This window comes from Erithacus rubecula (assembly GCF_903797595.1).
Source record: "Erithacus rubecula genome assembly, chromosome: 5".
In the NCBI taxonomy this organism is placed as follows: Eukaryota; Metazoa; Chordata; class Aves; order Passeriformes; family Muscicapidae; genus Erithacus; species Erithacus rubecula.
The window spans coordinates 34,421,412-34,446,832 of NC_136687.1; the positions used below are offsets into that span (position 1 = coordinate 34,421,412).

The 25,421-nt window shown below is 39.2% G+C and overlaps 1 protein-coding gene across 1 annotated transcript in view; it reads right to left on the reverse strand.

Moving 5' to 3' along the window:
* Positions 1 to 3,853: 3,853 nt before the first annotated feature.
* Positions 3,854 to 25,421, reverse strand: part of GALNTL6 (polypeptide N-acetylgalactosaminyltransferase like 6) — a 436,047-nt gene continuing 414,479 nt past the window's right edge. Inside the window, exons 9-12 of the mRNA XM_079305686.1 lie at positions 24,396 to 24,617; positions 17,234 to 17,350; positions 11,205 to 11,354; positions 3,854 to 5,378 (exon numbers count right to left, since the gene is read on the reverse strand). Of these exons, the coding sequence (XP_079161812.1) occupies positions 5,211 to 5,378; positions 11,205 to 11,354; positions 17,234 to 17,350; positions 24,396 to 24,617 (657 nt within the window). The 3' untranslated portion in view covers positions 3,854 to 5,210. The remainder of the gene's footprint in view (positions 5,379 to 11,204; positions 11,355 to 17,233; positions 17,351 to 24,395; positions 24,618 to 25,421) is intronic.

A 25,421-nucleotide genomic window follows, 5' to 3' on the forward strand; every position in this document is an offset into this window, starting at 1 on the left:
AGTATCTTTAAGATAGTACCACTCATCAGACTCGCCTCACTGCAGCTCCCCTCACATTCCGTGCACTGTCCATGATATCTATCTCAATATCTTATTCATCTTCTTCTCTAAACTGGATCATTCTGAGTCTTTCTACATCTTTTACTGAGTACAAACTTTTCTGCTGGCCCACTTTGCAAGGCTCCTTTCTTATTCATGTATTTGCTGAAACACCTACCAAAGTGGCTGCACAAAATAAACTTATCGTTGCATATAATTAACCTACCAGACAGTGCTGTGGTAAATGCACCCTTAGGTAACCACAAATTGTTATTGTTTTAACCCACGTCCTTTATGTTCCCCTGTTGCCTGCATTGTTTTCAGAAGGCCCACTGAAGAACCTACTGCACTGCCAAGTCCTGTTAAAAAAAAAAAAAAAACAAAAACAACTGTACTAAGATAACATAAACCTTAGAAACAAGGAAAATCTTAAGGCATAACAGATTGCAATGTTTGAATGCAATTTTTTCAGAAGCTCTTCCTAGATTTTTCCCCTCTCTGGCACCATGCTGTCCAAATGCTAGTAACACCAGTTTCAGAAGTCCTGCCCCAGGAGTAGTACCACTGCTATTAATGATACACTGAAAGAACAGAAAACCACTTCACAGAGCAAATGTATTTCCTGAATGCTGCTGAAGCTTTGTAAATGTGATGCATTTCTCTAGCTAAACTTTCTCATTATTTGTTTTTTACATATGATTCTTACCTTTTAGAGATTTTTTTCATATGTTTGGATTTTCTTAAATCCAGTGCATTCAGAATTATAACAAGGAAATATGAGGAAAGAAATATTTCAGGAGAGCTAAGAACAGATTTTTGTATTATATGTGGTTAAAAAACCCCCAAACCTGTCAGTAACTAACCACACAAATTCACTACATTTTTCAAAATTAAAAATCTTAACTAAAAAGCACCACACACTAAAGATTTAATAACTCCATTACTAATTCATCTAAAATTTTCCAGTTGAAAGATACTATCTCAGCAAACTTTCAGCAAAGTCTCTTGGTACACTAGACATAATAGGTATTTTTCTTTGGGTTTTTAACGTTACCTTCTGGTTTAAATTTCCTAATTTTTAAAGGCTTTCAAAACTTTGAGACAGGGCAAGATCCTGAAAATGTTATGTAAAAGCACTTTTGGACCCTTGTGATCTTTTTAGGAGGATATGGAACATTTTTGGGAGGGGGTTAAACAAACAAATAAATTAACATCACTATAAAAACATTATTTTTGATCACCTTGTGTTGTTTTCAAGGGCTTTGAAATTCTTTTTCTAACAACCTTGATGGATTAAAAAGGAAAAATAAAACCATTATCATATTCCTTTTTTTAACATATATGCTGTGTTCTCTTGAAAAGTACTGGGTTATCAGCACTACAGATGCTCTTTAAATAGCAAATGGATGCACCCCTGATGTCAGCCACACTGAATGCTTGCCAGTACTGCCTTCCTAAAATGCTCCATCTCCAACCCATCCAGACAGGCTAAAAGGGTCTCCCTCAATCAGTCCCTTGCAGAAGTTATCAGTAAAAATGCAAATGAATTGTGATTATGACTTTTTCTTTTTTTTTTTTGTTTTTTTAAACAAAGGTAGCACCCATTCCTGCAGAAGTACCACCTATCTAATCAATTTGGTCAAGCTATTTATACACATTTTTTCTATGTGGCATAAGATTTCACTAAGGTCACTGGAGACATTGATGCCTGGTAAATTGCCAGTAATCAAAGGTTGTTAAGTGCTTGTCAGCTTCCTTTCAAGCTTAGTCTATCTTTATCCTGAGACAGACTTAGTTCAGCACCTAGAGACCATTTATTCATAAATGGATCACACCGAGGAATAATACATTATATCATTAAAATATCCATGCTGCTGCAGATTGCTCTAAAGCAATCTCATTTTTCTGAAATAAGACTGTGGCCAATGAAAAGTGAAGTCTTGTCATGTCTCTGCAACAAGGCTATTCTCCCACACATGAAAGACTTTGTTTCCCAGCTACTCCTCTCTCCTTTGAGCCCTGTCCCCCAAGGGCTCTATTTAGTTTAGATTCTGGAATATATGCAGGGAAAGATGTGTTATTTCAGAGTTTTAGTTGCACTTGGAGTTTATTTCAGTTTTTCCAGTTACGCTCGCCAGTTGTAGTAGTTTACCGGGCACAAAAAATAAAGGTCAGTTAACCTTACATGGAAAACATTTAGGGAAGATGCTGATGAATTCTTAAAGATACAAAGATCTTCTTTTCAGACCTCTTGATAAAAGTCATAGAATAATCAATTGAAAAAAATGGAAGCAAGTAATTAGTTGGGGAAATCAGTATAGCTCCCCTGAAATGATGAGCCCACATTAGTTAATGCCACCTGTGCACTACATTTAAAATGTGTTCAGAACTACCTGGTATTTAAAAAAAATTCTGTGAAGAAATTTCAGAGCCTTTTGAAGTAACACATGTTAGATGCTCCTGGAGAAATATGAGAGGAAGATGCATCTCCAACCTATCAAATTGTTCAGAAGTTTATTGGCTGGAAAAGATATGGTTGCAGGAAGAATTAAAAGAAATTCTGAATGGCAAATGAGTAATGAAATATTCTTATCAGTGGAAACCTTTGGAGAACACCCACGACAGACTTGAACTGAAAGGTAGCAATGATCATTTATTATTAATAAAACCTTTGTTGACGAAGTCCTGTGCAAGGACTGTTCTCTTTCCCCACAACATCTATTAGTCATATGGATTGCTTTCTGGACAAAGACTGCAAGAGTTTACAATTTGTGATCAGCTACAAGTAAGTAGAAGACTTCCTTTGGCAGTGTAAGGTGCTGTGCAATACGACTCAACAAGGGCTGTAATAGGCATAGAATTTCTTTGCCCTAAGAGCAGCCTAGTTCCCATCAGACATCTCAAAATCAGACCACTGAGATGCAGACACTGAGCGACATAACCCTACCAATCTGTTCTGGTTTAGCAATCCTCCTTTGCTTCTCTATTTCAGGCATACAGTGTTGCTTCCAGGACTGACAGTTTGGGGCCAGTTACGATCAGCAGCTTGAGGGCTGCATTTATATTTGAGGCAGCCATTTTCTTCTTTTTCCAAACCCTCTTTCCTCATGATCAGGTTGGAAATAAATGATGCTATCACAGCTAAACAGAGTATCCTGGTCATCAATGAAGTATCCTCATACTGAAGCCTTACTTCTTCTGTTCCTGAGCACACCGTATCTTTAAATTAAATTTAAACAATACCTAAACAATCTCATTTATTTTAAAATCATAAAATCACAACTCTATAGACACATCCCTTTAAATTATTTGAAAGATCTCTCCAATAGCTAGCAGCAATTGCTCAATGTATTGGAAATGTCACAATTTCCCAACTGCATGCATCCTGAATGCTACAGGACCTCATTCCCCTTCTAAAACTTCCATATGATCTGCAACTACAAGATGCTCCTATAAAATAGCACACTGGTACTAGAACCATCGTCTGGATGCAATCAATGCTCTTTGAGCATAAACAGAGCTTAAGGAGAAATAAACAAAACACAGTCACTCCACTCCCTTAAAACAGGGTAGATTGCACATCAGTATTTTGGTTAGTCAGTCACCTCACCAGCAATCAAAATTAGCAACTTAATTACAAGTGTTATTTTTGGAACCTGAAAGGAGTTACAGCACAGAGGATGTGATCTATCTGCATTTATGGCGCTTTCATCTGTAAATTCATCTTTCAAGCAAAAGCCATGTATTTACTTGATAAAAATTTATACACACTCTTTCCTTGAACAATCTCAAAGTTATCAGTCATGATAACTGAGAAGAACCATAGACACCCTACCTAAAATGTTTTAGAGGCCTCTTTCTCTAACAGCCTGATAGGTCTGAGGGACCCATCGTGATCATCAGTGTGATGGAAGTCTCCGTTACCCTGAATGGTGCCTGTGCCAAAAATACCAAAACACTATAATGTGTGACTTGCTTGCACTTCTTGTTTCCTCTCTCATGACATCTACAATACCATTCACTTGCTCGCTGTGGAAAGTTCACGATTTCCATCGCAGATTTCAAAAACTCCAAAACCACCCAACTGATTTCCTGTCAATTTTTCTCTCCGCTCCTGTGTGTCAAGAGCACTGCAAGATCTTTTAAACTGCACTGCAGGGAGTCAACATGCTTTTAGGTGATGGCAGCATACCAGTATTAATTTGACTAACCTAGTTTAGCATGCAGTATGCAATTATTTCCCACTCTTCTCCTCATTTTTTTCCCCAGCCTATTTTCAATTTAATTTTTATGTTGGTAAATATTCTACCTTTAAAAAAACCAGATAGTCCACAAGCCTTCTGTTATGCTGCAGCTGCTGCTGTTATATTTGTCACTAAAAAAAAAAAAAATCTCACCTTGTGTGCAATGGGATTTGAATCACAACTGCTAAATATATCATATATAGAAATTTGATTGCTTTACTTTATTTTTCCTGAAGAGGGAAAATGTGAGGGCAAAACCATACATTATTTCATGCTTCACTACAGTGTAATTCTAGACCCTAAAATTTCTACCATTCCTATTTTGGTAATGAATGGAATGTAAAAGGGAGGTATTTAAAATTAATTGCAGCAGTTCTGAGGGTTAAACCTGCTTAACCCAACCTTTTATTAAGAGAATGTCAACAGAGCATATATCTTGTCTAGAGAATGCTGGGACATCATTATTCTTCTACCAGCATGTTTAATTCTAAAACCTGGGATTTCTTCAGGTTCCTGTAGGTGTCATGCACTCCATAAACCCATCCCAAATCATAGTGTCTGTTCTGAGCTACTCACTACAGCAGGATTTGACCTGAGAAACTCTAGAGTTTTGTTTTACTTTATTAACTTGGAGTACTTTTAAACAGTTTTTAAACAAAGTTTTTCCCTTGACCAGCAAGGGAATTTCAGCCTGAAGTTCTCAGCAGCATCCGGTGAGGCTCTTGGCCAAGTTCTCCAGATACTGTATATCCACAAGGACAGCCTGCTGGCTCTTGCTGTGGCATTTTCTTAATCCTCAGAACAGATTTCCTGGATCTAGGAAATTTAATTCCTGACTCCTTTGACCCAGATGCTGGCAAAAATGTAGTCTGCAGTCTGTACGTAACTAGGTGTGTTCCTTTTTCCTTTTTTTTTTTTTTTTTCCTTCTAGGAACTGGCCTTGCTGTTAAATTTTTCTAAAACAGTCATATTAATGTGTTCAAAAATCCACTGTTGCGTTTCAGATAAAGGATCACATCTGTTCATGAAAATCTTCTTCTCAGCTGGGTTGCAATCTATGCAGCTGCTGCTTACCGGATGGAACAAAGTTTTGTCCTACAGGAATGAAAAAAAAAAAATAGAATTAAATAGCAAATGCCAAATCATTGGAAGTGTTCTAATTTTACAGAACATGGATTAAAACAGTCCTGTTTGAAATTATTTTCTGGTCTCTGTGCACTAACCCTGTGTAATAACAACAACTATTATTAGAAAGCTGTAGACAATGGAGTATTTTCTTCCCTTGGGCTATTATCCTTTATGAAAGTGGGGATTCAAGAAAGAGGGAGACATCATCTGGTCTTCGACTAACAACTGCATAATATAATGAAAAAATAGAATGTCTTAATATCTTTGCATACCATGCATTTGCTTGGATCCCATTCAAATGTCTGAACCTGAAAAATGGATTTGTTTGGGTTTTTTATAGAGAAGTCTTGTTCTTGACAGTGCTGTGTTTCTTGGCAGGGGGAGCTGTAAAATCCTCAACTTGGTGAAGATGTTAAAAATGAATTATTAACTGAAGTGGTGGACAGATGGACACAGGATTGATGTTCTCATCCCATTCAACGTCTGTGGCCTCGCAATGACCAGCCACGCTCTCTCTCCTAATAAGATGGAAATCCTAACACTGATTTAGCTCCATATGGAGATTTTGGGAGGGTAAGCATGGATTAAGTTGCTTTAAAAAGCATATTTATGATGATTAGTTTTATTAATTTTACTTCACAAAACTGGAGTGAATATTAAGCAACCTGATGTGAATCTTTGTGAAAGAAGTCAGTTGAACAGGGGGTGGGTTGGGTAGCTTCAATGTATTTAGTTCATGTGGGCAAGTGTTTTGAGAAAGACAGATGTGGGAGTCATTAGATGGTTTGAAAGTTTCCAGGGACTATACTGCATCTGTTGAAATAAATTTCAGATTACTCTTGGTAAACCACATTCAGGCTTTTTCCCTCCATGCTGATGATGACCTGAGAGTATTTTTATACTAATCCAGGATGTGCCTGCATGCCCAGTTTGTGAGAGGGGAAAAAAAATCTACTTGTCAAATTTCAATTGATTAAAAACTCACACAAGTAGTCTGAGTGCTGAGCGGCAACCATAGAAACTTCTCTTTAAAATACTCCACATTAAAAAGAAAAAAAATGTATGAAAACATACAGAACCAACAGCTATTTAAAATCACTTTGAAAAATTGTGGGTTTTTTTTTTTTTAATTTAGGAAAAATTAAATTCATTGATTTGTGGTTTATGAAAAAATGGTAAAGTACAATGGCTCTTTTAAAAATTAATATATGAATAAAGAACCAAATCAAAAATACCTTGTGCTCTGGCTGAGGGGGATGGTGTTATATCTGCCTTTCACACTGTTTTACGTTCAGCACTGGCCTTTCCCCAAAACCAGTGGATGAACATACCCCCCCTCCCCAGACTGAAATTCAGAGGAATGCCATCCAAGCTGACAGGACCAAACCAAATGAGTAGAGGCCTTTCTCTTGTGTCTTACAAGGAAAGCAGGCAGGATACTCCAGCTTGCAAGAAGGGAGTAATTATACTGTATACAAAGGACTACTATGTCTCTGCTAGGATGAGGTGGGGCTGCAAGAACTGCCAGGCACCCTATGGGGTGGTGCAGGCACACACCTGCACCCTGGCTGCTCCTCCTGTAGTAGTAACAGCTTGATGGAGTGGCACTGCCTGAAATCAGGAGACAGAGACTGTGCCATGGCCACCCTGCCTGACGTGGGACCTTGAAGGAAGAGGGCATATGGTTTTCCTTGCAGTATAGCTGGGCATGAGGACCAGTCAAGCTATTAAGAGGCCAATGTTGGAACATTAGAAGCTTTAATAAGATAAGGTGCAAGAAGAAAGGGAAAAAGCTTCAGCACAAAAAGTTGGCTACAAAAAACACTCCAGCCTTTCCAGAAAGCTAGTGGTCTTTCTTATAGAAATATCACAGGCAGGCAGTATTGGAGTGAAGCATTATTGGTACTTTTATTTAGAGAGTCTGGTTATTAGGAAAGAAGAGTGTCTTTTGACAATAGGGACAGAGTTACCACTCTGGAAAATCTTCTGGCTGACTTAGCTATATTAAGGCCTATTAATTTATCATCTCAAGCTTATGCTGACTTAAGGTCAAAGCCTGGTGGTCTTGTCTTCCACTGGATTTCAGTGGAAACAGGTTCAGGACTTCAAGGGATAACAGTTGTGTGTATCCCAGAGAAGAACTTTACAAGAGAAATACATAAATTCCCCTTTAAATCAATATTGAGAAACCACAAGTACTCTTGTGGAGACATTTCTAACATCTGAAAACAGCAGAATAATACTTTTTTCCTTCTGCATGAATGCAAGCCTCCATACAATAATTGGTCTCGACAGCTCAGGGGGGTTGGTAATGACACACAGATTCTTTCATTGCTTATAGGTCACTGCTGTAACTATGGCCAATGTCAAGAGCAACTGGAAGTCATTATCTGGTAGGTGTGGTAGTTTACCTGAAACTAGTTGGTAGCTCCAGTGCAGTTTCAGCAGGACTGATGTCCACATGCTAAAAGCCACTATCACCATGACACGTCTTTATCTTTCTGAGGGAATAATACACACACATCCTGCGTGACGAGTCAAGTGACTCTTACAGAGTGTCTCTGCAGCTGTCAGGAGACTATGAGCAAACCCCTGTCTTTTGGGCACAGTTTTTGATGCTGTCAGTCTAGCATCTATCATAATCACTAGGTTCAGGGTAGAATTACCATATAATGAAATTGATTTTGCACAATTGTTTCTTTTTAGAGACCTACTAATCAGCCCTCTCTTGGATACTTCTGCTCTACAAATAGCAGTAGTGGGCCTGTGGCACATAAATTGAATCATACTTTATCAGAATCAGTGCACTACCTGTCAGCCCAGAATGATGCTACATTGAAAACCAGAGGCATATTCCTTCACTGAGAGGAACAGAAATTTGTAGGCAGTGCTCATCATTGGCTCTGGCATGCTTAGGAATATCAAACAGAGCCAAAGAAATTACTTTAGCTTGGGAAGCTAAAGACATTCTCCCAAATATCTAATAATTACAGGTTATTTACTTTTATCTATCTAATATCTTACATTGCTCCAATATGGTGCCAATATTTTTTGTCCTGGCATTACTCACATTCTTCTGTTTACAACCCACAGCAATGTTTGCAGTACTGCTTGGATTTATTCTGCTCCATTGCCTCTTACAGGGTTTTCTCAAAGGTATACTTGGCTGCAGACCAGTATTTCAGATTGCTCCTAAGAAAATTGATTACTTAATATTGCAGACTTATGAGACTTTCAAGTAGCGGCCCAGATGTAGTTTAAGCAGTATGGGAATAAGAACAGTTTTTTTGACACATGTTTATTAGTGGTAGTTTTGGCTTCATTCATCTGAAAAGAATGTGGCTTGCACGCTCTGAGACTGCACTGCAATGAGAAGCAAAGTGCATGTAATGGGGATAAGCTGTAAATTTTTTCCAGAGGAGCACTTCTTACCCAAAGTAAAATATTAATGCATTCTACTTGCCACTAAAATATTTAAGCTGTTTTTTATTCACCAGGATCCAAAACCAGGTTGTTACAATTTCTATGCTATAAGAATATGAAATCTGAAAATAGTGCCTGGTTTCAAACTGCATTTGCAGCCTTTTGTAATCACTTCACAGCCATAACTTTTTATCAGTGGCTCAAGGATGCAAATTATTATGAGAATAGACTCATCTTTAAATGAATAAAAGCTGCTTATCTTCTAGTTTTATGGAAAACATATGACAGAATGTTAAGAAATCCTTCATATTAGGCATCTTATAAGACATACAAGCAAGGTCTTTTCTCCTAAAGCATGAGCAGAATTTTTGGCAGGATGAATACATGATCATTAGGAAGCTACAGTTTATATAAGTAGTGCAGAGACAGAAGAGAGTGGCTGATCTGCTCTCTGCTTTTTAAAAGGAAACACTTCTTTCTTAACCACATTATTATTCCTATTTATTTAGGGTGCAGATTAAGTAGCATACCATTCCCTAGGTAAAAGGCTCTAGCACAGATCAGTTGTTGCTTTGTGGGGGGAAAACACTAAAAGTTCATTGCCAAGATGCTTTCAAACCTGGAAAAGGATTATATAATATATAAGGTTTTTGGAGGTGTAGCTGTACTACCAGAAATCTCTAATATAAATCTGCCCTTTATTTGAGGAAAGAGACTATAGGAAACATTAAAAAATACTTACTGTGTAGCAAACTAAAAGTAAGCTTAAAAAACCCATATATATAGTTCTATTATTCCAATGCAGTTTCTTAACTTGAAGGTTTATGCAAATTGACCAGCTTGCTGTCAGGTTGGGATTACAGTTAAGAATGTGTCAGTACTTCCATCATAACAAAACTTCGTGGTGTTTCTTGCTGAGATGAAAATGTTTGTCTTGCATTGAGAACTTTTATACGAGCTCTGTCAGCCTTCTGGAAATTAAAAATGAAGCTGTGCAGAGAATTTAATAAAACTTACACTGTGTATTTTTTCCAAATGTCATTTCTTTTAGTACCTGCTATTTTCTGTCCTCAACAAAGGTGATGAGCCTTACAGAGGGTAGCTCCAGACCTGCATTTTGTCTTATGAACTGGCTATGTTAAGCAACAATGAAGTGCTAAAAGTATGAAAGCTTTTTGATTTGCAGCTTGAGTAGGCAAAAAGATAAACCCAAAGGGTTTTGAAGCAAGAAGGGATTATTATGGCATTATAAAATCAGATAGGCAGCAATACAACCACCACAATTTATATCCTCTAAATATCTGCCCCGTACATTCTAACTTTTTTACAAGTAATACCTCAGCTTCAAAGGGATTACATTTCTGGAAAATCTTATGATGGACCTCAATTTGCAACATAAATAAGGCAAAAAGGCACAAGCTAATAAGTAGGCACTGAGAAAAAAGCATCAGGAGAAACCTATTTTTAATGGCTCTGTATTAGTTTTGTACTATATATATTTTTAAACTAGAAAACAGTATTGAGATTTATCTGGCAAAGACCAGTTCCTGGTACTTTGGCCTCAGCTTAAACAAGGTGAAGGGCAAGGCATAATAGTCAAAGAAAACTGAAGCATGTGTGAGAGAAATCCTCAGTGCTTCAGAGAAATCCTCATCCTGAATGGAACGCAGAGTTTATTAGTGAAATCTTTAATCAAGACAACTTACTGATAAAAAACCCCTAACAACAACAACAACAATAACAAATCAGTAGCATTACTAGGACTTTTACCATAACTGAAGCTCTGGCAGTTTCTAGCTTGACCTCCTGTTTCCAGTGATTTATAAAAATGGGCTGAAATTCAGCAGATCAAAGTAGTGCCTAAGCTGCTTATTTTTAGTTTATAAACTCCTGCCTCCTTTGGGCTTACAGCAGTGCTTTTAATGTTGGTTTTTTGTTTGTTTGTTTGCTTTGTTTCTTTTGAGGGAGATTTTTCTGCCACTTATAATCTTTAAAATGCAGTAAAATACATTTAACTCATGAGCAGCATGTCTTGCTGCTGTCACATTGGATGAAAATATTTCCAACAGTTCCTCTGATGAAATGGCACAAGCATCTTGAAGTGCCAGAATGGTAAAACACCTTCCAGGGAACAGATCCAATACAGACACCCTCTGAGCTGGATCAGATCCATTTTCATTTAAATTTGACCTAAATATCTGAATGCTCAAAAGGAACATATTCTAGAGAGATTACCACAGAATTAAATTGGAATAGGATGTGATGGATTTGAAAACAGAACTTCTTTGATGGGAAAGCACAAGCCTGTGCTAAACTGAATACAGGCTTAAGAAAGTCTGAACCTCTGAGATGCCCCACAGTGACTCTGACCTTCCTATAGCTCCAGTGCTGGTTTCCCTTCATCCCGTGACAGTCATACAGTGTGACAGGGCTACTGTGGGAGATGGCGTCAAAGCAGAACTTCCTGGTGTGAAGTGGCTCCCCAGGGCGGATGTCTTCTCTCCAACCAAAGGTGAAGAGCTGGGAAAACAATCAGGCAATACAATGCTATATTATTAGTGAAAAACATCTAAAATAACACACAAAAGCTTAATGCAGGATTGCCTTTTCACATAGCGCAGACGCTGGTTGAACAAGGTCCTGCCCGTGTACAATTCAGTGAGGTCAACTGCCTTAACTAAAGTGCATCAGTGGCCATGTAGAATACACCCCAGGAAGGCACAATCCTGATGTCAGGGAAGGAAGAAGTTCCTAGTGACACAGTACTGCAGAGAGGAGAGGGGTGATGCTGTATTAAAGCCTTTAGTCACCCTAGGTAAAGCAGCACCTGTATGCACTAGGATTTCAGCTCCCTAGGACTCAGAAAGCCGCCGTCAGTGATGTTCCTTTAGCCCTCATTTGGGTCTGAACAAACTGCCCAGAGAGCTCTTCCCAGCACAGTCTCTTTCCTATGTTTAATGAGCAGTTTCCTTCTGTTTATGGGGGACACGTTACCATAGCCTCTCTCCACGGTCTTCTTTCCCCAAACAACACATGTTAAATGATCTTCATCCTTCTACTGTGAAACCTGTGAGCTACAGACAGCTTGTCAAAGCCCTTTTTCTCACTGCCTGAGAGGAGTCATGGAGGGTCACAGTTAATAGAGGAATCCTTCTCAATTAGACACCAGCTGTCTGAAGTGATGCTGTGACACTGCAGTCTTTCAATCATCAGATGAAGGTGACAGGTCTGACAGCATCAAATTTAAAGACGTGGAGTGCATTTTCCTTTCCATGGACCAATCCTTGCAGAAAAGAGGTTGCAGGCTGCAAATTACTACCTAGAAGCTCTGACAAGAGCTGTGAGGTTTTTTCTTTTTTTTTTTTTTTCTTTTTTGAGTGAGTGCTATTCAGCTTTCTGCATGACTTTTGATTTACCATAGGAAAAAAAAAAGAAACGTTAACACTGCGAAAGTGAAGCTCTCTTTAAATGAGCAAACTTTGCCAGTAGAAACTGCTCAGATGAGATGGTTCATGTGGAACTGCATGCAGGCTCATTATCCAGAGAAGTAGCTCCACGTACTGTGTTCAGCTCCCCATACTGATTCAGACTGTCTTCAACACCTCATCACAGCTTCCTTATGGCCCTTATCTAGCACCCTGCTCTTCTAGTGTGTACATTCCCTGATAAAACCAGCTAGAAATTGAAGCTTAATAAATATCATGTGGGTCTGATCCTGAACAATTCTGCAGTGGTTCTCAGGTTTTAACCTTTTCATTGCTATAGTTATCTTCTTTGCATGGTCTTCCTGAATAAAACACCTCTTAAAAATACTGCATCTTCAATGCTGTGCCATCCTCTGAATGCCATATTTGAAAGGTGTTACTGTCTCTTTTGGCTTATAGGCCCTAAATACAAACATATATCTGAATATTTACTTTTTTTTTTTTTACTGTGTCTTATCATAAGCTCTTGTTCTCTCTCTTAGCTGCTGTTACTCCCTATTTATATCTACATTATAGATTTTCGAGAGAGCATTTCCTTAATCTGTCTCTGTGTCCTGCTTACTTTTTCCATCTCCCAGAGTGCATTTTACATTTATCTGCAGTAAAATACAGTGGACAGCTTTAATCTCGTTTTCAAAGCAATTTCTGCTTTTCAAAAGGTTAAATCTTCTTCCACTTTTCTTCATGTTTCTTTGAAGCATCGTCATGGACTCCCTACAATAACTTATCATTTCACCAGCAAAGTAAGATTTGGAACAGAAAAACATTACGCTGCTCTTTCTTCAGGAAAAGAGGAGCCTGAGACAATTTTCCTTTAACAAAAAGCCAATCAAAGCCATCTTCTTTATCTTATCCTTTACCTTTCTACAGACACATAATAAACCTGGAGTTCAAAGTGATGAATAACAAATACCTAGAGGAATGGTGTGGAAGAGCGCTTCTGTGATATTCTCACTCTCATTACTACTACTGCAGAGAGAGATTCTATTTTGGGACCAGCCTCATCTTTCCTAGTGGGTGGCTCACCAAATTTCTCATTCTGTGCATGAGTGGTGAGCTGAGGGACCAATTCTTGCTGCTCTCTGGACCTTGACCTGAGGACTATTACGCTACTGAATGCATCAGTACACCTGAAAGAGCTCAAGGCAGCCTTTAAATCAGATCACACTGATCCAAACTATTCCTTTGCTCTTTCCACTCCTGTGTGGTTTCTGAAGACTGCCAGGGCTGTGTCCTGTTTGCAAGACAAGACGTGGTAACAGCAGGGGGATTTTATTCTCTGCCAATGAAAACAAGAATCTCTGCAATACTAGATCTCAATGTTTAGACTAGCTTATTTTTCCTCCTTCTTTATCCTCCCATTTTTTAAAAAACAGTTTTATTTTAAAATCAACATGTAAGTCTTCTTTCTAGTGATACTATTATAAAACCAACCTTGTTAGGGACAGGAACTCAGTTTTAGGACTAAGAGAGAGAAGAAAAGAAAGGTTACACTTCTCTATGGACCCAATTGGTATTAAAATCTTGCAATAACAGACCCAACATGAAGGTGTACAATCTTTCCAATCTCATAATTCTAAGCCTTCCTCTTTTAAACAGCAATTTTCCTCTAGTTAACACTGAATCTGACCAATATAAATATTATCTTCCCACTGCATAATGTCCAACAATGCTACATGTTATTAGCTAGAGCCAGAGTATATATTGTTTTGCTTTGCCACCACTTGTTACTTTGGATTTTGTTGTTCCTTTGTTAGGAACAAACTGTGTCAGATTTTACAAGAAATGGCTGAGCCTTTTTGTACCCTTTTTGTACTTCATTCATTTCTGACTGCTTGTTGATTTGAAACAAGGCTGCACAAAATTCCCAGACACATTATTAAAAAACAGCAGGCTGATTCTTCACCTGCAACACATGGGGTTGCTGTTCACTGTTCACTGTTCCCTGCTGGACCCAAGAAACCCTCTGTCCTGGCTCAGTGGATGCTCATTCTCTTTTGCCTTTTCTCATACCAGAGTCTGTAAAACACAGCCCCATCCTCAGCATCTGCAATCAAGCAACCCCTCAGCCCTCATGCTTTGCATTTTCATGTAGCTGAGCCCTGTCATGCAGTAAGTGGGAAATACAGCTTTCCAGCTTCATTTATAATTGGCACAGGGCCTGAAGAATGCCTGCCTGATAGAGCCATTGGCCTGGGACTGTCCATAGGACAAAGGCCCTTTTGATGCCATTAATGCTTTCCAGCCTGGCAACGTCGCTCAATTACTCGCTGTCTGGCTGGGGCCCGTCAGCTGGCGCTGTGCTTTGGCTGTGCCATTACACTTGAGGGGACAACGTGTGCCTCCATCCAAAGATGAAATTCCATGTTTCAGAGCTGCATTCTGGCTTGATCTATACCTCCAAGTAGAGAAGGAAGAGCTGGACACTTGCTGAGCCACGTTAGAGATGGTGTCTGTCCAGCCATTCCCTGGCAAGGCTGGGGAGCTTCATAAGAGACAGTGATACCTGTCATTTTCCTTTACTGTTGTTTATCTGTCCAGCAGAGCCTCAGTTTCCCCTGAAGCCAAAAGCCAGCTTTGGGAAAACAGTGATGGAAGAATGCAGTGCCATGACATATCCTCCTGTCCCTTTTCTGCCTCTCTGGCTCTTAACTTTGGGGAAGTTTCCAGAAACCACAGCGACACTTCTCACCAATCTCCTGTTTACCAGAAAGCCTGCAAGCACCCCACAAACCTTTCTACTGCTGCTTGCCCAGTGGGGCTTGCAAAGCCCTGAAGTGGGAAGTCTTCTTCCTCTCCTGGGGTCTGCTAAAGGCACATGCCCCTGGCATGGTGCCTGAGACTGTCGGCTTTTAATTCCTGCCCTGTAACATGACATGAATCAAGTGGCACAAAGGATCATCTCTGTCTGGCAGTGATGCCCGTCGCACTGGTTACATTAAGCTACTGTAGCTTGCCACTGAACTGTGTAAATTTATACCAGAAATTACAAGTCCAGCTCAGCGCCAATCCAAGCTATTTGAAACATGATAATAAAATACTTGATACTTTCACTAATACTGCTTGCTTCTATTCACCTACGCTGAAATCATGGAGGTAACAAATTCCGTAAGATATAAAGACGGAAGAGGAGTTCTATGAGGCTGGACCAGGGTTTCACACCCCACAAACGAGTGTGACAGCATCACAGGGCTGGTCCTGAGGGACACTGGCAGTGATGGGCGCGGGCCCGAGGGCGGCGGGCCCGTTCCGCTGGGCCGCGCTGCCCCCTGCCGCCCGCCCGCCGCTCCGCACCGCCGCAAGGATGAGGCGCTCCCGGGAAGTTCGCCACGCTCTCCGGCAATGCCAGAGAATGCGCTGTTCCCCGCCAGCTTGGCGGACACGATTCGTGCTGTTCCTGGGGCACACGTCGAGCTCCGAAGTGCTTGAGGCTTCCCAGCTCTGCTTCTGGGATCTGAGGAGCTGGCAGGTTGAACTCCCTTCGTGCTAGCTTCACCTGCCGATTCTAATGAAGTCACTTCATTTCCTTAGCATAGAGTAAGACCTCCAGATCCAGTCTGATCCCAAATGTTGCAGCACCCTGGACTACGGTGACACATGGATTCCTCCGTAACATCCTTTTCCCTTCGTGTCATTTCCCCTTTGTTCCAGCCTTTACTCTTTCAAATATTATTTCAAGTCTCCCTTTTCTCTGCAAACAACTTTTTCTTCTCTCACCTTTTCATCCAACTTTTTTTCCCCCCTTCTCGTATCTGGCAGCCTCAGTATTCCTCCCTTCCCTTCCTGAGGAGGGTTTGTAGCTTTGCAGATTTTAAAGCAAGACAACACTATGATGGGTCTAGTATGAACCACACAACTTCCTTCAATTAACTCCTTGAATTACTGTATGTCTTTCAGAAACAAAACAGAATAATATCTATCTAGTCTTGGCACCCTATTCCCATGCAGTATCTTTGGCAGCTATCTGAAGAAGTCTTCCTTCAGCAACTTCCTTTTTTGCCATGTTGGCACGTACCTAAATTGAGATAATCCTTCAGCTTCTCACTTTCATGCACTTGCAGCTCTCCTCCTGCATTTCTCAGTATCCTCAGAGCATGCTTTTTTGACCTCAGCACTTCAAATACCCCTTAGAACTCCTTTCTCCTGAGCTTTTAAGTTTTTACAAAGTGTCATGTGGGACTGCCAGGTCAATTTTTCTCCTCAGCATTAGGAATCTTTTACTAATCTGGGACCTTTTCCTGTGAAAGAGTTGCTCACCAAATTTGCTAGTAAATAGTTAGGTTGTACTTTTCATCTGGATTCTGCTCACAGTGGAAAGACCCATGGCCTGTAAGTCATGATCTCTTTCCTATGGCACTCACAATGAGTAAAAATTAGAGCTCTTTTCCTCCATACTCCTGAGAACTAATAGTTTCTACCTAACCAACCAAAATAAAAGCTGGTTTTGAGTCTTTATAACTCCTTGCCTTTTGAAATGCTTTTTTGCTTTTTTTTACCCATTTATCTCACTTATGCCTCTTATTTGTTTAAAATATAACTGCTTGCTGAGATAAAAGCATTAAACAGACACTGACTGGAGCTGTAAAAGGCCTGGTACTATAGTTAAAAAGTTTTCAGGTAACTCAACCAAAATCAACATGTTTTTATGACACATTGGGGGAGAATGGGGCCTCAAAAAGCCGTCTGGGCATTGTAATTCCCTTTGGAAATGAAAACAGCCTAGGTGGATGTTGGAATTTCTGAGTTTACATTGAGGAGTACTTTGTAAAAGCTATTAAGGTCAGTAATAATTCAAAAAATATTTCTGCACTCTGTTTTACCTTAAGAAAAGTAGAAGCCCTTGGAAAAGGTTTAAAACCTGGGAAAGAGAAACAACAATGCTACCCTGGTTTTCTGCTTGCAGCATCAAAATACCTGTTCATGTGACCATGTTCGTTCTGAGCCATCCTTCACACAGATGTCCAGCCTCAGCTCAGTTCCTGTGGCTCCATGTTTGCTGTCCACACAGAGGTTGGCTGCCACGTTTCGAATCTGCAAAACCAAGCAGCAAAATTTCACATTAAACTGGGCTACAGAATTGAGCTTTCAATGTCAGGAGGTTAGGAGTTTAGCTCTGAAGGACTTGAGATTGACCATCAGTTATGTAAAACTGTTATAAATTACTTTTTATAGGGTAGACAGCCTGGAATGAACTACTTTTTTTTAGAAGCAGCTTCAGAAGAAGCAAAGTTTGAAATATTCTGCTTAACAAATGAAAGGTAGGTCATAGACAAAAAAAAAAACAAAAAAAAAAAACAAACCAAACCGAAAAAGCCTTAATGCAAAAAACTAAGAGAAAAAGAGTCTGAGAAGTTCAAAGCTTGTCTGACTGCTTCTTCCATCCTATGACAGCAAGAGAGATCAACAGAGTAAGAAAAAACTGATTTCTGTATATCTTTGCCAGGCATGGGAGCAGTCAGTATGTATTAGAAATTCAGGCATCTCCTGTTCCAGTCCATGCTCTTTGACACAATAACACCATTGTAGATAAGGTCACACATTACTCCCTGAAGTGCATAAAATTAAAAAGTACTTAACAAATCTGCACTGAAACTTAGGCTTTTAAAAAGTACTTAACAAATCTGCACTGAAACCTAAGCTTACCCATGGAGGTTCCTCCTGCATGCCTGCTGCAAACGTTGCAGTGTAACTTGTTCTTAAAAGGAAAATCTTGTTCTTTAGGCTGAAGCAATTGAGTAATAATTAACTTATGACTATCAGTCATACCAGTTATGTACTACTGCTGACACATTTTCTTTGAAACATTAGGTTGAAAAATAGATTTGCCCTGTGGCACCAAAAAGAGCAAAATCCTAACTTTATGTTGCAAATCCATGCATATTTCTCCTTGAGTGCCTTAGCTGGGCTAGTTAAAAATCCTTTAGACACCTCCATAATGAAAAGGATTTCTTAAAAAAACTTACCCTCTCAATGAGATCAACAGAAACTGAGTAATCAAAGTGCATGGAAACATGCACAAATTCTAAATGTTTAACAAATAGAAAGCAAGTCCATATCTTGACATTCTGGATGCTAATTTGATCCTTTTTAAAAAGAAAGCTAGATGCTGAATGAAGATACAACTGAGTAGTCATTTGTGCTTTTTTATGAAAAATACTTCAGAAGTCACTGCTGTTGCCATAATATGCCAGACAAATGTACACATTACCATTGCATACCTCACACACACCCTAAGGATGGAAAACTTCTCAGCATTGCACAAAAACATTGAGAGGAAGGGAGATCCTTGTGCATGCAAGACACATGCCAGAGCTATTCTGCTCTTCTTTTGATTGTGGAGGAGTGGGATTGAGTCTATTAACCATGATCAAGAAAGATTTACACAGATGGGAAAGCAACAGGTAGTGAGAAAATATGAAAACTGTCATGCTCAGGAGGTGCATTTGTTTAGCATAGAAAATCACACACTGGGCAAAAGATGGGGGAGCATCAGTTTGAACAAATGCCTCCAGGAACCTTTGATCCTTCATCAGAGCTCAGAGAAACATTAAAAAAAAATTTGGACCAGCCCAATCCTAAGATATTTTTTCTTTTTTTAATACAATAAAAGTTGATAAAGATGAGGTAAAATGCTAGTTATTCATACACAACCAGATACAGAAATCCAGCACTGGGCAGCTCCACAGTAAAAAAGATGAAAGGTAATTAGTTCTCAACAACCTTCATTTTCATATCATCCAGCAAAAGAGGCATGAAAGAATAATGAGGGGAATAGAATTTAATGTCATATTTTTAAAGCTTCATGTGAAATACCTTCTCCAAGTATAATTTCTTTTTTTGAGAATGGTCAATCATTTCTCAATGCACTTAAATTTCCTTTGTATAGATAAAGATTTCTGGTCTAATAGAAAATTAAACGATACATCAGTTCAGTTCTTACAGCATGCAAGTTAATTAAAATGAAACTGCTAGCAATTGCCATTAATAATTGGATATATTTATGTGATTCAGAATTGTAAAATGACAGTGAATACACTCCATGTCCAATTAATGCTTATTGCATTAAAAGGCTTTCGTAATTCTGTCTCGATGGCATCGCTCCATCCCAGTCTCTGTCATTTGGACTGTGCAGTAAATGTGTTCTGGAAAAGGCTTGAGCTAAGTTACGTTTAGTTCATTCACTGCTGGAATCTGTCTCATGTTCTTTATTTCCTCCCCTCTTCCCTCTGTTCTTGAAAGGTTTGCTTGAGTTAGTTTTTAATCTGTTTTTTTGCAGCTTCCATGCAAGCTCATCCCTTTCTTGTTTCAGCCTTTCAGCTGCAGAGGGGTCATGGCTTGTTTTTTATTTTCTTTTTGTAATATGGCATTTCAGTCAAGTCTGTGCTTTTGTTCTCTGGCGCTTCTGTGTGGCCTTGGCAGTTGCTAGAAACTGAACTGAGCCATCGTGCCAGAGCCAGAGCCACGGGGAACATTCTGCCAAGCATCAGTACCACACAGCCTGCAAACCCCCAAGATGCCAAGATGCTTCCATGGACAAAGGAAGGAAAGCAGAAGCACAGGGCTTTTTCTTTTTTTTTTCCTCATTTATACACCAATATGCTTTTGAACTGCCTTGTCTCCAGTCACACAGCACAATGGATTTAGGATTTTTGAAGTTATGACTTACAAATAGCTGGTGATCCTTACACATTTTCAAATTCCTATTTGTGCAATTTTAAGACCAGGGATGAAAAAGAGACAGATTTTATCAGCCATGCAGGTAGAGCACTGAGTTGCTATGTACAAAACTTTTTTTGCTCAGCCTTAAATGCCATCATTTGTACACACTGATAAACGTACAGGAAAATAATTTTTCCAAAGACTTTGATGTATGGACTGACAAGGATGGTTAGTGGTGTTATTAAAGGCTATTTTAGAATTAAACAAATTTTGACAAAAGCACAGGACACTATCTGTAAGTCATAGATACTCATCCTAACTCACTATAGGCACTGTAGTCCTCACAGAGAGCACGGGAGGTGTAGAAGCACAGGGAACACAGCTTCCTAGAGCTCAGCAGTTATATTGACCAGTATTCTTTGATAATTCTAAAACTCCTCAACTTTTCCCAGGCAAATGAGTTCCTGCAAGACTTGCTGTTGAGGTAGTAGCTGATGTCCTGGCTCCTGCAGCCTTGCCCCACCTGCACTGCAGGCAGGCTGTCACCCAGGTACACTCCAGCCTTCATGGAGCCAGGGAGGGGTGAGCTGGAGCAGGACAGCCAAACTCCCACAGGTTCTGGGAGCTGCCCTGCATGCTCATCATGACATGAAACTGTGTGTGCCAAAAGCAGAAAGAGGGGCAGTGTAGCAATCTAAAGACAACTATATGTTCAATATGGTCATCTCTGAATAATAACTGTGGACATGGTGTCAGGACAATCCTTAGGGATACAGCAACAACAGAAGCACCTTGTGCTATCTGTTTATATAATATTCTCCCTATATCTGATTTAATGCTTTAAATAAAAAAAATGGCTTTAACTCTTAGAAGACATTAGCAATATTCATTTATGTTGCTTTTTTTTTGTCTGAGCGGCACTTAGAGGCAGTTTTAGTGCACTGCTTCCATTCTCAGATAACCCTAGGGCTATCAGTGTCTATGGATCAAATATGGAAAAATGAGCCACTTCTCCTCTCAACTAATATATAGTAATTTTAGAAGTATTTAGCCACTGTGTGAGCCATAAAACAGAAAATGTCAAAGGTAAAGAAGTCAAGCACTGCCAAAAACCTCACTGAAGAAACATGGGACTCTCATTCAGTGTGACATTGATCCTGATAAAAGAATTGGAACAGCCCAGCTGTGCAGCACTCGGTCTGTGCAGGATGGGATTATATCACTTTTTTACAACAGATGTGTGACACTTGCTGGGCTCAGATTGACTCATTAAGGATAAGAGGATGACACATTTAAAAAAAAAAAAGAAAAATAACTGAAAGAGAAGTTAGAGAGTTCTTAGGCTTTCTTCTTTTTTCAAATGTGCCACTTGACTTTATGTGAGACATTGTCATGCCAGTGCTGTAAAACAGTTCTGTAAAATCATGAATTTGGGGCTGAGAAAGGAGTACTCTCAGGTCTACAGTTTAGCCCTGCTGCAGTGACTGAGACACTTCCTCATTGAATTATTAAGTTCATGTAACAGCAAGTGAAACCGAGATTAAATAATTCCCTTTTGACTGAGTAAAACAATTTTTTTTGCACTACCTTGACTATGAAACTCATGAAATCTAAAATAAATGGCATTGCCTGATATTATATGATTGATTTAATGTGAAACATGTTTTCAAAGATATTGGAAGCTGTGATATCCGCACAATATATTCATACTGGATCACAGCTTGTAGATTCATAAGTACTTCCTAAGAAAACACCTCATGTCCAATTCACACCTATTGTTTGAGGTAGTAGGACTTCAAATACACATTACAAATATATTATTGTGTCTTAGAAAAAACATGTATTACTGCTTTCAACTGGTATCAGACTTCCCAGTATATTCAAAAGAGTAAGAACAAAACCTAATTGAAAACTTTCCTCTTTTTCACAGTGGAAAAGAGTACATTTACCTCATTCAACCACAGAACTGACAGTCTCACTAACCTAATCTGTCTGGATTTGCTGTTACATTGCTCTACTGCACATATTTCAGATGTTACAAGGCAGAACAGATTATCAAGGGTATGTACACCCTGCCAGCTCCAACGACAAAAGGTACAAAGACTCGTAAGAGATAAGGCCATGACAAGTTTAGGAAAAAAGATTGCTTTTTTTTCCTAAATGTCCTTCTTTCTATCATAAACAGATTTTTTTCAAGAAATATAAGGGTCAGATTTTATATAAATATGTTTGCAAAAAGGAGCTGAGCAGAGACTGTTTATGAGATGTGTGCTTTCACACCACATGCTTTTATTAGCTGAATATCAAATACTAGAGCCAAACTTCTCTGCATATTTCATTGTTTAATCTTTCTCAGACTGGCATAGGCAAGCAGATGTAAAGTATTTCTGAATGGAAGCAGAGAAGGTACTAAATGACAGTCAGTGTTGGCACAGACTTTAGGTGTGTATAATCAGCAAGGTTTCTAGAGCTGCGTCATTCTTACAAAGCAGTAACATTCCAGTCTGCTTCCCTCTTTCAGCTTCTCACAGCCAGTGACCTTCAAGGTTTCTCAAGGTCCTCTCAAGTGCCAACTGCACAGGAATGTGACAATCTCAGGAAAAACAAGAGAAGTAGGGCTGAAAGTTCTCTTCCTGTTGTTTTAGAGAAAGTATGTTTTAGAGAAAAAAAATCTTTGGTCTTCACCTCCTTCCTAAGAGCTTAGTAAATGCATTTAAGGTACAGATTTCACACCATCAATATGATTTTTACTGTTAAAAATACTTGGGTTTATGCAGAGATTATATTAATATTGCTGTAAAAAGAACTAATATCAGGATGACAGGCTCCTCCTCATAGACCCTCTTGATTGAGTTAAAGATTATTCATTCAGCTGGCCAGAAAAATTACACATCTCCTGATCACAGTCCTCCAAGGACACCCATGTATACATGAGAAAGATGGTGAAGGAAGATCACAGTAGCAGTCACAGCAATCTGATCCAGCCTGACTTCTATTGATAAATTCCTTACCTCTCAGTACACATTAATCTCATAAAGAGTGAGCAGCAGGACCAAAAAGAAGAAACTTGAAAAACAAAGGAATTCCTTACTGTCAAGAAGTAGCAAACAGATATAAACAATTTATACACAACACATATAAATTAGAGGTTTTTTGAACATCTGTAACTGATAGCTTATAAATAAGAATTAAGGATTGCTAGTACCAGAGAAAGTTATTTTTAAAATCTCACTATGTGATAATTTGCCTTTCTAAAAAGAAATTCTGGAGAATAGTAGAGGTACCCATGTTTAGAAGTCTGTGGTCCAGTCTTAACTACTGGGAATATGCATAATTTGGTCTGATCATACCAAAAGTTTCAACTTCATCCTCTGGTTCCAAAATGAAAGTTAATCTCCTGACAGCCCCAAGAACACCTCCCAGAAAATCACAGAAGGCTAGAACTCACAGAACAGATATTCCTACATTTTTTTAAAAAAAGTAGCACAATACACTGGAAGAGTGAAGCCTTCTTTATATATCTTAATGAACTGAGAAGAAAAAGCCCTCTCTGCACACAACCCATCAATGGAGTGAAGCTACTGTAGTTCTTGGGGGCAAAGGCCACAGCAATTTTTCAGTGCAACTAAGCAAGTAATTTCCTCTCCTGGCACTCCTTGTGTTCTCATTTCTTCTGCACAAAACAAACTGTCAAAGCAAGGCTTGCTACAGCTCTGCTCTTCAGAGAGGTCTGAATGCAGAACATCTTTGATCATAGTTGGAGGCTTGCTGTTTGCTTAGCCCCTGCTCTGGAGTGATGCTCAGATATTGACTTCTTTTGTGGTCTCTCCCTCCCCTCATCCATCAGTGGAGAAATTTGATTTCTCTGCTACTGGTAGTCAGTGATGACAGCACCTATAGAATGTAGAGAACAGCTGAGCAAAATCAGTCATTTTAAAAGCAAAATATCCAGGCCTTGCTTGCTTGTCACATTTCACGTGTGAGCAGCCCTAACTCAATCTGCACACAACTGTCCTTGTAAGGACAGGAGGAGGTATACCAGTAGATATGCAAAAAATCCCAAGCAGTGACTTGAGACCTCCTTTTTACTAAGGTGATTCTCTGAATCTAAAATAAATCTTCTGTGATATGCAGTCACAATGACATGAGTGCTACATACATTTTTCTTCATTCTCATCCTCATTGTGCATACATCGTATGCCCTGTACACACAAAATCATAATGACTTGCAAAATTAACAGTGATAGTTCCAAGACAAGACAGTTTCTCATTTTAATGGATAGGTCAGGGACTGTTTCAACCACTGTGAACTTCCTTAATAATAACACTACTTACAATCAGGTTGACTCTGATTTAATAATTTTAATTTCCCACAATCTAAAATGTTAGATTCATTTAAATTTGATCTATTCCTCACCTCCCCCCAGGCAGCAGGTGGAGGCTCCACAGGAGGGTAATATTTGGGGACATCCCAAGCCACTGCAGCCATGAACCACTTGAAATCTTTACACTTGAGGTGCTTGCGCAGCTCCTTCTGGGCAGAGATGTCACCAGTTGAGAGGTGTCTGTACTCAGGCCGGCGCTGGTAAATGTACTCTGCAAACTCATCCATCCACGTCTCGGCCACGCGCTTCAGGTTCTGCGCGGCACAAAAAAGAGCAAACATTAATTTATTCACGTTTGGAGGGAATGGTATTCGTAACAGGGAACATTCTAAACAAAACAAAAATCAGCATTCCACATAATTTTTAAGCTTAGTTGGTCTCATTTCTCAGTCTTAAAACCTGGAAATGTTCCAGTAAGCGTATGCTATCTTCATTACAGTGTTGAGCAAACACTACCCAGCTTTCCTGCTGGCTCTGTGAGAGACAGTCTTATGTCTGTTGAACATCTTATTTTCCTTCACATTCTTTATGCATATTCTTCATATGGGTTTTTGATTAATGATGGATGTTGAACACAAATTTCCTTTCAGCTGCTTACATTGGTCCCTGCTTTTTCCCTGTTCAGATCTGCTCATAGGTCTGAACGGTTCAAATTCTTCCTTCTGATGTATTTCACTTTGCATTTGAAAAGCATCTGAATTGCAGTCTGCCATGATACTGCTTAGTCACCAAACAATTCCTACCTCAATTTTAGGGTCAGGGCTTACACGTGAATGATTGGGAGCAAGCAGCCCTGAAGGGGAGTTGGTCTAAAGAAAAAGACCTCCTGGGATAGGAGCCACAACAACCTGTGGCTTTCTGCACTCACTCATCCTATGAACATATCTACGACTGTTTAGGTTCCTTGATGTCCAGTTCTGGCTGTGTTCCACAAAGTTTATTTTTGTTGGCATTTTATAGGAAACAGAATTACCTATTTTGCTGCATAAGAATTTATTTAAATTATAATTAATTAAATTAGCTGCCTCAAATTATAAAATAAAACAAATACCACTGCA